This window comes from Marmota flaviventris, chromosome 11 (genome assembly GCF_047511675.1).
Source record: "Marmota flaviventris isolate mMarFla1 chromosome 11, mMarFla1.hap1, whole genome shotgun sequence".
NCBI lineage: Eukaryota > Metazoa > Chordata > Mammalia > Rodentia > Sciuridae > Marmota > Marmota flaviventris.
The window spans coordinates 28,503,767-28,517,468 of record NC_092508.1 but is presented as its reverse complement, the minus strand read 5'-3'; the positions used below and the strand labels follow the sequence as shown (position 1 = coordinate 28,517,468).

The following is a 13,702-nucleotide window of genomic DNA, read 5'->3' as shown; positions in this document are numbered from 1 at the left end:
TACAAATCTCCATTTAATTTTCCTTAAACTTCCCAACATAGTATGCACAGGACAGCATGATCATCATGGTCAGTGACACTCCTACTATAACAGAGACGACTTCTATACGTTATCTGTTTACTCAAGGGCACAATCACTCCAAGGTTCACTCTTGACCTTCCCAACATCAACTTTTCATTTGTACAGATATCTTACGGTTCACTTTTTCTCTTTTTTATCAAACAGAGCTGGGCTTCCCCTTTAACTCTTAGAATTCATAAAATTCTGTTACTTCTACTGCCTTTTCTGAAATGAGATTACTCTTCTCTTATCTCCTTCCTACCCAGCCCCCCTCACCTCAATTCACACTATACTTTTTTGAGAACAGGTTCCAAATATGGGCTTTATTAAACTATAGTTTAGGCTTCTGCACCAAAAAATGAGGTTCTCAGAGATGGAGGAAGAAATGGCATATAGTATAGCGAGTATTCAAAAAAAAATAATTGTTTATGATGAAAACCTCATTAATTTCACATTTTTCATTTCTTCTTGGTTCTTATTTTAACATCCTTATTTATGGTGTGACTACCAATTATCCTTTAAAAGGACATCTGAAATAGCCCACAAAAGTCTACTTTTATTATCACATTATAATGATAAAGCAAATGTGCTTATTTTATGCATGCCAAGTTGAAGTCATTCTATCCAATACATGTTTACATAAAGTTATCTTTATAAATGTTATGATCATATGACTAAATTATCATGTGGTAAAGTTCTGAAGTTTCTGGAATCATAAAATTCTCCCATCTACTTTTTCCTCATTTCACACCCCTCCATTTCAAACTCCTCTTAGGCTTCTGAATATGCTAAATCCAAACTATCAAACTCTCCCATTAAATTCTCTCCACCTTGTGAACTGAATATTTAACCCTTATTCTAGTTTCCATCCTGTAATTGGGGTCTAATGAGTTTCTGCCTCAACTCATGGATAAACTTCATTAGCAGCAAGTGTCTCAGCATATTAAAGGCCCTTTAGTGTCTTAAAATTGCCCCATTTCAGCTGTTCTTGTATAAATTCGAAGAATTCTTATCTATGACACTGAGGAAGTTGAAAGTGGGCAATAGACTCCATACCACAACCCTGAGATATTTCATTTTATCCTGCTGATATGCCTGACCTTGAATTAGGTCTTCTATTTACATCAATTAGCGTATTGTCACATTTGCACTATTTAAAAAGATGAACAGCATGAAAAAAAATACCCTGTCCAGAATGGTGACTCTTGCTCCAGAATGTTCCATGCTTCCTCCTACTACTGATTCAGGCCCCTGCTCTCATCCAATGCCCATTCTCCTTCAGAGACCTTCTCAAATCAGCCTATCCTATTCTCCTTTGATGGTCACTCAATGGCATAGTGTCTCATATCCATATTATTATTTTATACCTATTTTATTATTGCTCTGGGGACTTAATATTCATTTGTGAAATGACTGAGGAACAAATAAAGGAAATACAAAGAAAGGTAATTATTAAATAGGATGCAAGACTAAGGGCCAGGAGATTTGAGTCAACTTTCAATTCTGCCAGTAGGGGAAATGCATAGCCCAGGTCAAGTCATATTTACACCTATGGTCCTCAGTTTCCCCTATATATGCAATAATCCTTGCCTTTATTATTTCATAGGAATAAAGATTAACATTTGTCACTTGAATGAGTGAACTGACACTACGACAAGAAAGTCTCTCCCTAATCCTAAGGTTAAAAAGAAAAATAATAGTAATGACCATGATAATGGTATAATAACAGCAACAACCATAACGGCCTGGAAAGAGGAGACCATTCATTCACTTTGTTATTTCCTTGTACTGATTTAGTCACCCGAGAGGTCATATGTCTAAATATGTTTAAGGATCCTTCTAACTCTTATCTGTTTATTTAAAAGAGTTTTCATTATTTGTTTATATTTAAACCATATGTGCTCCATTTTCTCTTGAGAATAGATCATAAAAAAAAATCCAACTGACTGTTTCTCCATCATTAATTAGCAGAGAGGTAAAGAGATTGGGCTAGACCAACACTGTGGTTCGAATCCTGAGCTGTGTGATGCTAGGCAAATCAGTGACCTCTTTGGGTCATCTTGGTTTCCTCATCTGTAAGACAAGATAATAGCACCCATGGGCCTTAATATGAGAATTAAAATGGCTAATATTTGTAAAAGAGATAAAACAATGCCTGGAACATAGCAACTGCTTTCCAAACACTTATTGAACAAAGAAAATAAACAAATTATATTTCCAACTTTAAAAAACTTTCATTAAGTGCATGCTATGAGCACTGGTTGCCTCCCCCACGCTTCATTTGCCCTTTTGTTTGAAATATGTTTAGCCACCTTTTCATTTGAAAATGAGCTATAAACCCTGATTGAACTTACAGATCATGCTACCTCTGGATTCAATAAGGCTTGCCCCAAAGCAAACGCAAAACACTAAGCAAACTGCACACTTGTATTATCCTCTACCTGAAAAAGCATCCAATTACACCCTTCAGCACAAAATCTATCACCACCTGCATTCTCAATTCCAGCTACTCCAGTTCATGGAAAGGGTCCCCCAAGTAGGGCCTGAAAGAACGTGGCTTGTTCATATAACCGTTAACAGTATCCAACAACTGGAGATTTAATTTGTGGCCTTTGTCTGGACTTTACCAACACGATTCACTCTTAACAATATAAATGTAGATGTGCTTTTCTACGAATTTGCAAAATTAAAAAGGCAACTCACTTAGCACAATTCAGTTTCAGGTTTTTTCCTTTTTTTCTAAGAAGTGGCCCAGAAGAAATGTGGGAAATAATTCTTTCTCTTTTTGTATAGAAAGTATAAACATTTTAACCAATTGTGTTTGACAGAAATTAGGCATCATAAAGGGATTACTTTTTATATTGCAAGTGAAGTTTCTTCTTGCATTGAAATATCGGCATCATTTAGCTGACTCCAGGAAGATGGACGACAGCATGATTGCACTTGGTTGAATAATTGAGAGAGAAAAATGTATCACACAAAGACCAGAAAACAAGAGTAGGAGACAAGGGTATGCCATGGCTTGGCTGCTGAAGGACATCTGTACACTTGTGCCAGCACTAAGTACTCTTCCCAATGAATAAACCATATGTCCACTTTCATATGCTTCCTTTCACTAAGATCCTGTTATTCTCTTTGTCTCCTTCCCTACCTCACCTTCTTCCATCTACAGCCTGCTTTCCCCATCCCTAACTTCACCTCTTTGGGCAACCAGTATTTATGCCCCAGCTACCAACTTGAACATCTGCTAGCTTTAAAAAAAAAAAATCTCATTGCTAAATATCCTCCAGGGCAAAAAGTTTGAAGGATTCAGCATCCTCAAAAAAAAAACCAGCCACAGAAGGAAAAAAATTGCATATCTTTTCTAGTTCAGTGAATTCTATCTATATAAAGATTAAATGAATAACACTTTAAAAATTCCTCAATGCAAGCAAATCCATGTCACCGACAAGGTATTGTCTTTCTTTATGCAGAGAAGATGGAGACTCACACATTTTTTATTTTATTTCACTTGTGCAACTGTGTCTCCTTTGCAATATATTACCATATAAAAGAGATATGGCATAAATATAACTCTAGAGAACAAAATGCTGTTATATGTCTTCTTTCTCTGGGATGATTTTCTTATTTCTCTCCCTTTCTTTGTTTTCTGTCTCAAAACACCTCTCCAGCTGAAAGATGATACCTTTCCATTGAATTAAACTGAGTCCTTCCCCAGTACCAATAATAATAATAATAATAATAATTTTTAAAAAACTAAGTCTATACTAAAATAGTGTGCCTGAATTCATCCAGAGACAATTTGTGAAAACTTCATTTTAATATTTAGTCTTTTCACACCAATTCTTACAGCAGCAGATTCTTTTCCACCCGAATTTTCATTGCCCATATACCTTTGCCCTCAAGCTTTTACCAGTCCATTTCCTTGATATGTTTACACTTAATTTAATTCCATCCTTCATGCTGTTTTCATCAGTCTTAGTTCATCCACACCACATAAATTATCACCTATGTTTTCAGTTCCCCATGTGCCCCATTCACACCAATTCCAAATAAATACTTCTGATTCTCCTCCATTTCATCTAAATTAATTCATATTCTCTCTTCCATCCTCCATCCCTATCCTACCTCCCCTCTTATCTATTTCTTTTTCCTTCCGTGCTTGCCTGTGAGGAAGGTTTTTATAGGCAAAATGCTTCTGTAGGATGTGAGGCAATTACTTCTAAGCTGTCTTCAGGAAAGCCATTCTATACATTACTGCCAATCTCAGTGGACTAATGTCTGCAGGGCCAGTTTTACCCTCCACCCTGGTGTCCATGTGCATTATCACCCCACACCTTACTGATCAACCACTAGGAAAATATTCTCTTACTTTTTTGGTAGTATAGGTTGAATATCCATTATCTGAAATGTTTGGGACCAGAAAATATTTTTTTCTGATTTTTTGAATATTTGCATGCACATAATGAAATAACTCATTTATAGTTCATGTTCTCCTTATACACATAGCCAGAAAGTAATTTTAAACAACATTTTTAGTGTTCTGGCATTTTGACTGACTTGTTCCATGAGGTCCCATGTGGAATATGCTACTTTGTGATACCTGTAGGCTCTCAAAAATTTCAGAGTTTGAAGCAGGACATAGTGGTGCATGCCTGTAATTCCTACTACTTGGGAGGTTGAGGCAGGAGGATCAGAAGTTCAAGGCCAGTCTCAGCAACTTAGGGAGACCCTGTCTCAAAATAAAATTAAAAGGGCTGGGAGTGTAGCTCAGTGGTAGAGCACCCCTGGGAGAAATTCCAGTAGCAAAACAATTTTGGAGTTTTAGATTAGCGATACTCGATCTGTATTTAACGCTGGCTAACTGGTTCATTTCTCATTTACATAAAGCTGGTTTTCACTCAATTATCACTATTCAGTGTCAAGAACAATACTAATAACTATAATCAGCAATAACAGTAATGAGTTTTTACTATCTGCCAAGTAATTTGCTAATTTAATCTTCAAAACAATCTCTGAGGTAGATGGAATTGGCACTATTTTACAGAAGAAGAAACAGAGAAGATAAATAATTTATACAGAAAACAAGCCCAAGTCTACCTAACCACAAAGCCCTGCTCTAGCTCTGCTGCCATGCTACTTTTCTAATAATGCTTACTGCCTCCTTCAGGGCATTGCCCATAGGGAGGAGCACTGCAATCCACCACGAGGCAATGGCTGCAGGTGCTGGGTAGCATAATCAGCTCCACCTTGGTAATCACACTGAGTAGACAATGTTCCAAAAACAACATGCCAAATAATGCATCAATCATCACATCTTCCATCATCTCTGCTGAGAAGAGGGGATAGAAAGAAGAAAATGCTGCAGATTTCCCCAAAGAATGTCTGCTTCACCAGAGTGGTCCAGCTTCCATACAAGGCAGGATGTAGCCTTAGTGTTAATAATTCTGAAAGGTGTCCATAATTATGAACTCTATAACCCCTACAAACGTCAACATTCTTGGTTCATCAACATCCTCTGGCTTCCTGGAGTGGGGGCAGGAGATTAATCATGCATTGAAATCAGGGAGCACTGCAATGTCTTGTCTACTTACTGACTTTAGAGAGAAAGGAATATAAATAAAAATTACTTTCAGGACAAAATCAGAGAAGAAAAAAACCTAACGATATGAGGAAGCACTAGGCTTTACATATAAATTCTGCAGAAAAACCATGAATGGAACCCTACACCTGATCCATAGGACAAAAAAATTATGTTAGGGGATTATCCCATGAACCAAGGAAGAGCCACATGGGAAATTAAGTTTAGAATTAGAGGACATGCCTGTCTTGTATATAAGGAAGCAATGTCTGGTCTCACTATTTCACAGGAGTGACTTTGAGTTTCAGCACTTTTATCCAGTCATATTTATGCATTCCTACTTGAGGAAAAGTTCTTTAGTACCACACAAAGACATTTCATGGACCATCGGAGCTGAAAGGGGCCTCAAGAGCCAGATTGTTTGACAGATGTAGAAAATGAGGCCCATAGAGATAAAGAAATGTACTTCAGGTCACAGAGCTAGTTAGTGGCAGTTAGAACTAGAATCCAGGGTGCTCTGATCTTCCAGCCAATCATCTTTATGATGCACACTTCCTTGGTGGCACAGTCCACAACCACACAGAATACCAGACACTTCTCCCACCTCAGCTGCGACCATCCACTTTTCTCTGAGAATGTTCTTATTCTTCCATTTATACCTTTGGGGATTTTCCCTATTCAGCTTGAAGTGTGCAAAAACTATGGAAAAGCCATACAAGTCATATGCTCTTAGTGACCCACTTAAAAACCACCAATCACAGTAATTGCTCCTAGTAGCACCCTAGTAGACCAAGAAGAGATGCTACCCACAAGCTACAATCTCGAAGTAGAGAACAAAGACCAGCTTAAGATACGGCCAATCTCTCCCTCTTTTGTGTGAACCCCACTCTTCCAAATGATCCCATTGCTTGAAAGATCAATATGAATCCTTGGAATCACCACGGAAGTCCTATGTGAAACATACAGGCCCTCTCCCTCCCCCACCCGCCCTTACCACACACATAGCAATGTAATCACTTTAGCAACTTCTCAGTAACAAGCTCATTAAAAAGCAATTCTGCCATCTCTCCATAAAGCACGCGCCAGAGAACAATGCAAAAGAGGAGATGCCAATTAATTATAGAATGATCACATCTAATGAACTCTGAAACCCTCCTGCTGTTGGTGACTTTGATGAAAAATCAGGGATGCTGGGAAAAGAGTGAATAGGGACACCCTAACCACCTTGTTTAACTGTGGATGCTTCCTAGTGTACCTCCTTGGATTCTGGTGCTGATCAAACCTGCAAGCTACACTCAGAAAACAAAGACAAGTGTCAGCAAAGGGACCAGAGTCTGCACTATGTATGTCTTACGTGAGTCACGCTACCAGATCCCCTTCCATCAGCCTCAGAACTCTGAGTTTATGCTGTGGTTGGCATTGCCTCTGAAAGCAACTCTTAGCCAGCCAGTGACGAACCCAGGTCCTGCACTTGGGACATCTTGAGGTTTGAGGGTATAGAGTGAGTCATTCTGCTTCCCCACCCAGGGCCCTCCTGCCTTTGGGTCACCTCCTAGTCAGCACAAAGGCCACTTCTTAGAACAAAGAGGAGCCCTTCCCACCTCAAGGCAAAAAGCAGGGGAAAGAGGAAGAAACCACATGCGGCCAACTTGTACCACTACCTGTGTGAGTCCTCTGGTGGGCCTTTAGGTGGGAGCTTTTTGTATAAACTTTCCGGCACCCGTTAAACTGACAGCGGTGAACCCTCTTCTTGTTTTCGGGGCATGCTTCTGCCCCTACCCCTCCTTGTTCACTGTCGCTCTGTCCACTCTTAACTGCCCCAGCTGGTGCTACGGCGGCTGCTGCTGCTGCCACCCCTCCCACCTTTACTGAGCTCAGTGCAGCCTTCTTGGCCACCAGTTTCAACGTCACCGTGCCATCCACGGCTGAGAGAGTCTGTGAGGTTTTGACCAGATGGCGGCTGAGCTCAGGGGACGATGGGGGCGTTAATGAGGTCACTGCGTTGAGCTGGGCCTGGTTGACGGCTGTGTAGCTGTCTAGAGAAGAGCTGGTTGGCTGGAGGCTGAGGCAGGTCTCAGATAGCAACTTGTCCCGAGAGAGCAAAATGTCCACTGCAGAGCTCTTCTCGCAGATGGTGGCTTCCACTGGGAGCAGCAGGGGGTCTAAGCGCCGGAAGCTCTCCTCAATGCACGGGGGAGGAGAAGCATGGAGGAAACAGTCCAAGTCCTCACCAAAGGTCTCCGAGATCCGCCTGGGCTCTGTCTGTAGGTAGCGTTCCAATTCAAGACATGTCTGCAGAGAGGAAGGAGGGAGAGAGAGAAATCACCATCTGAGGCAAAGAACACCGGGAGGCCACTGTTGACAGGCAGAGGGGCAAGGAACAGAGAATGGTTACATGGCTGGTATTTGAAATGCTCTCACTGAAAGGTCTGACCCTGCTATTTACTCTCTGAATACTTCTGAAGGGTTCAGAAGGGTCCCATCATCATATGACTTCAATTACTGTGGCTGAAGGAGAACTAGAGTCCCAGAAGGACTATCTCACACCTTCAAGATCCCAGAGAACATCAAATGCCAAAATGATGATCTCCTGCCCCTCAATCCCATTCAGCAGGTAAGATGCTCCAGGTATCCCCAGGATTTCCCATGGAAGCAAGAAGCAAACAGAAACAGATAAGACTTCTCATAGTGTCACTTCCATTTTTTAAATAGATTTGATCAAGTCACAACAATAAATCTATTTTCCAACTCGTTCTAGAGAACAAAGCATGTCCACTCAAACTAAAATGTGACATTAATAGCAATTAACCAACAGCAAGACCTGGCTTAAGCACAGATTTTCCAACCAGGAAGAATGGATCTTGTTCTAAGGAGTGCTTAGCATAAAGCCTTTGAGGTATACAACAAAACCCCTGATGCTCACAGCAAGTCATTAAAAATACAATTTCTACACACTATGTGGCATCTACATACAATGGTTTAGCATCTCTGACTACATGATAATAATAACTTCAGATGCAGCTGTTGAGACCTGTTAAAGATAGGACCCTATATATCTCAACATAAAGTTTTTCTCCTGATAAAGAAATAGAGAAGAAAAACCAGAAGGTTTAGTTTCAACAAATCTTCATCTTTGGTGCCTATAAGTCTTTGTAAGATTATAGAAGCACTTTCATGGCAAAAGTAGATACTTAAGAAGTCTGTGTTCAATTGCTCTCCTCCCTTAAAAACTCTACTTCTCTGGACTATAGTATGAAACTATATTGCTACCTTGCACTATTGGCCCAATTTTCTCCATCTTCTGGGCTTCTGATGGCACATTTTAATGTGACTGGATCCCAACTGAATACCTACGTGAAGCTTCTATGTTTTCAACCAGAGTTCTGATTCTAGGCTTTTATTCTGCTATGCATGTATTTTAATGATATACCTAGTCGTGTTGTATCTGTCAAGGATTTTATTTTGGTGACATTTCAAAAGATTGGGTTTTAATCAGCCTTCTAGAAAAACTCTGTATGACTGAATAAGAAAACCAGATTCTTAACTATGAATCAGCTTTGGGCTTCACAGTTGATTTTTAATGATATGAACTAATGAATGGTTCTAATCTTCATTCAACACATGTCACAAGTGTTCATTCAACTACTGTGCCCACAGCAAGATGCAGGGCTTTGTATGTGACAGAATGATTAAACATGGGAATAGATCCATGTAATATACATGTAGGTACAGAATGAACAATCACAAGCTAGAGAGGATATGAATTTACAAAGCAAAGTGACCCCAAATAAATATTGTACTATAAAGTGAACTGGTCAGGGGATGAGTGGGTAATGAATTCTCTAATATGGAGGTATCCATAAAGGAAAGCTTAATGAAAAAGTAAGATTTGATTGTTTTACTTTTTGATTAAATGTAGCTCTGGCTCAGTAGCTTCTCAGCACTTTATATTAGAAACCAACACTCCAATGTTAGCACCTTCTCAGATCTAGAAATTTGCATTATCCTCCTCACTTGCTCCTTTTCCAGAAACTCCATGTCTCCAAATTTTTCCTCTTCCCGTTTGTACCTTATTGCCAGAAATTATCATTTACTTCTCTGAAATATTGAAACCCCCAGTCTTAGCTTCAGTCACTTCATATCTGGATTATAGAAGCCTACTCCTGAAACCTCTCTTAATCTTTTCTTCCTGTTTTAAAAATGCTGCCAATCAAGCTCAATATTTGGCACCCAACAGATACATGGTATCTGCCAAAGACACAATCAACCATGTGCTATTACTTTGGTCATTCTACCTCCTCTACTCTTCAAAACCCATCTTCTGACACCCAAGCCTTGTACCCACCTTATCCTTGGCACTGTTCCATGTTCTCAAATATTGGGAAAATATCTGTACAGTTTCCCTACTTTCTTCTTCTTCTGAGTGTGTATCTGTCATCAAAATCTGACTGTTTCTGTTGACTTTCAAGTGCCTTCAGGTAGATGCTTTCATACTATGCTCATTATTTTACAGTTATTTTCAGTAGGGAAATCCATTATTATTAGGGACCGATTAAAAAAAAAAACATGTTGTTTAACTTCCAGATATTTTGGAATTTTCTAGATATATTTTTATTATTGATTTATATTTTGATTTATTTTTGCTCAAATAACATACTTTATAGGATATCAATCCTTTCAAATTTATTGAGGTTTACATTATGGCCCAGAGTATGGTCCATCTTGCTGAGGCTGGAGGTCTTGGAAATGACCACTAATGTGGGTCTTTTGAGAACATAATCATAATGCTTCTTGAGTTTTGCCTAAAGAGAAGAACCAGGTCTTTAAGACATGGATATGTTCCAAGTTAAAAAAAAAAATCAGCTGAATCATGGGTTATAGGATGTCCTTGAGGTTACAGGACGGTCCCTGCCTCCCACACAAGGACTAATTCATACACCCAGTTGCTACTGTCTATGGATAGAGCTTTTGTGTGCCCTGTCCATTTACACGCTTTCTAGCTCAAAGATTTGAAAGTCATCAAGGAAATGATTGATGTGGGCTCATCTTTCTTCATAGTCAGAGTTCTGAGAAATTGAGATATTCTAAACACATTTATGCTCTATTCTGGGAGCATTAAAAAATAACCTTCCCAATATTCCCTGGTTTGCATCCCAGGAGCACATGAGTCATACTTATGATCTAAACATGGGGAGACCTTATTCACTAAAATCTGGACCACTTCAGAGAGGCTACCACTTGCAATTTGGACACAGGACTTTCTTGTTCTATCTAAGACTTAGAGAAGCATCAGTACCCATCAGGAAGTGCTAGGTATCCCTGTGAAATCATTACAGAATGATTTTGTTTTGAGAAATCTACTTTTTTACAATATGTTCTAGAGATGAAGCTTAGATAGAAAAGAGCTTGTCACCTGGAATGTAGAAGTTAAAATATTTTCTCATCAAGAGTGTGGAGAGTAAAATGCTAAAGATGAGGAGAATTTTAAGATGAAATCTTTCTAACCCAAACACAACATTTATTTCCAATCATATTTGTAAATAATTAGGAAAATTTACTTAATCAATGCTCATGATGTTTATCTGCAATTTATGGTATCAGTATTTACTGGATTTTAATACACATACACAAACATGAAACAGACACAAAAATTATGTAAGGGCAAACTGATGCTATATCAACAGAGCATATATAGGAATAAATGTGTACATACATGGACAAATTATTCGTACACATATTTCCTAACTCCACCCACTGAGAAGCCTACAAGCAAAGACAATGCTGTAGTAATGAGCAGAAAGAACTTGGTTTCTAGAATCATTATCCAGTAAGGGAAAGCAGGGCTCCTTGGAGAAACAGTCATTTCAAGGACTGGGACAAAGAACCTGTAGGATAAGCCTAGAACAGCTTGTGGAACCAGAAGAGATGGAAATGCTTGTAAAGTAAGAGAAGTGCAGCAAAACACTGAGGAGCCACTTAAAGAAAGCTCTCAATGGCCAAACATCAAACAATTTAAGCAACAACAACAACAAAAAAAAATGGAAGTGATAATAATGGATTATAACCCACAGAATAAAATAAAACCCCATGCTGATATAAATAAATAAGCAAACAGGAAGTCAACTCTTCCTTATAGTAAAATTACAATGAATAAAAATAGAACGTTTGATGGAAATAAAAAAATCACCATGAGGCAAACACAAAATTAATAATGATAGCAAGTAGGAACCACCAATTAATGCTAAAATCAATATGAAAATCAAAGTATGATGAGAAACAAGATAAAGGCCTACTCTCAAGTTATCCTCCAGCAAGATTTTTATTAATTACAAAGACAAAAATAATGACCTGGCAGTGGAGAAACCTGGCTATCACCACCGTCATCATGTGATCAAAGTGAGCAGCACCAGTAATAAGTCATACTGATAACATGCACAGCTAATAGGGCGTGCTGAAATATTCTGTGATATTCTGTGATAGTCCTGCCCCCAAATGCAGGAACTCTTGTCTTATCCTGAGAAAGCATCAGTCAAATCCAAACTGAAGACCATTCTACTAAATAATTAAGCAGTATTTGCAAGTATCAAGGTCAAAAAAAAAAAGCAAGACTGAGAAGCTGTTGCACACTAGAGAAGAGGAGATTTTTAAAAAAGTGACAACTATACACCATGGATCCTGGTCTGAATCCTGGATCTAGAGTAAAAGGACATTGGTAGAAAAATAATATAACTCGAATGAAGTGTACACATTAGTAAATGGCATTGTATCAAAGATAATTTCCTGATAATGATAATTAGACTATGATTACGTAGATGTGGACAGAAAGCAAACAAAGTAGGATATTATAAATTTGGATCTAGAATTCCAATGTCTGTGGGTACATGGGAGCAGAGTCACTCTGTTCTGATGGTGCACTAACCAGCAAACTCCAACTCTGAGTCAGCAGATATGTTTAGTGATATAAATTATGCCTGTTTCTGGTACCACATCTTGGAGATGTGAGTTTTCCCTAGGCCTGACCTAACAATACAACTTAAGGGCCTGAGTCATTGGATATCACCCCACCACCAACACCACAACACACACACAAAAAAGACCCATTACAGTCAGCACTGGGTAAGAATGCTCCCAAGTGCAAAGTGATTTTCTCATGTATTTATGAGTCACAAATGTGCTTTGTGAAAACTCTAATATCTCAACTTTGAAATGCGTGGCTTCATCTTCTCCTAGGCTCCTAATAAATATCACCTGAAATTGGTTTTGAAACGATCACCTGAAAGCTCTATTAATACATTCTTCATGGCCTTTTTACTTGTTGAAACATGCTTGTTAAAAGTAATAATCCAAGACCTAGATAAAAAAAAAAAAGGAATCAAAACTATGACTGCCATACCTTCTACTACTCCCTCTGAAAGTACTTCTACTACTTTCCTCTTGAAAGAACAGGATAATTCATGTCTTACAGCACATATTTAGTTTATGAAAATCTCCCTGCTACCAGCAAGAAGTTGTTACTTTTATGGGTTCAAGAAAAATATAAGACATTTTTTCAACTATGGGCATGATGTCAAAGTTATCAAAAGACTTTTATTCAACCTGTCTTTGGCTCATCAGAAATTACATGAAACTTGCCATTCAAGACTGTAGATATCTCCTGTCACTTTACCACCTCCCCATGACACTTCCCTAAAAGGACTTTGACATCTATTTTTCCTTTTTTACTTTCCCTCCTTCTTATTATTTGAAACATTTCACCTTCCTTCCCACTAATCATCCTTTTGTTCAAAGTTCAACATGTAGCAGCTCCTAGATGGTCTCTTCCATATAGACCGTGGAAGCCTGGTCTGGAAATAACAGTGTAAAGAAAATGTGCTGACTGCCAAATATTGAAAGATGACCCTTTTCAATGGACAATAAAACAGTTATCTCCAAAACATATCTAAGAGTCCACAGCTTGGTGGGATGTCTGGTTATGACCTTAAAAGCAATGAGTGTAAACTCTAGTTGAATATCCTCAATGCCAGTCCTTTCTAAAGTGTTTAGGACATTAAAAATTCTGAT

The 13,702-nt window shown here is 38.6% G+C and overlaps 1 protein-coding gene across 4 annotated transcripts in view; it reads right to left on the bottom strand.

The window, feature by feature from the left end:
• Klf7 (KLF transcription factor 7) overlaps positions 1–13,702 on the bottom strand; it is an 85,821-nt gene that overhangs the window by 35,667 nt on the left and 36,452 nt on the right. For 3 of the 4 annotated variants that reach the window (XM_071618862.1, XM_027941770.2, XM_027941771.2), the window contains one exon: positions 7,303–7,933. In XM_071618862.1, the coding sequence (XP_071474963.1) occupies positions 7,303–7,933 (631 nt within the window). The remainder of the gene's footprint in view (positions 1–7,302; positions 7,934–13,702) is intronic. The other variant, XM_071618863.1, reaches the window with a different exon arrangement.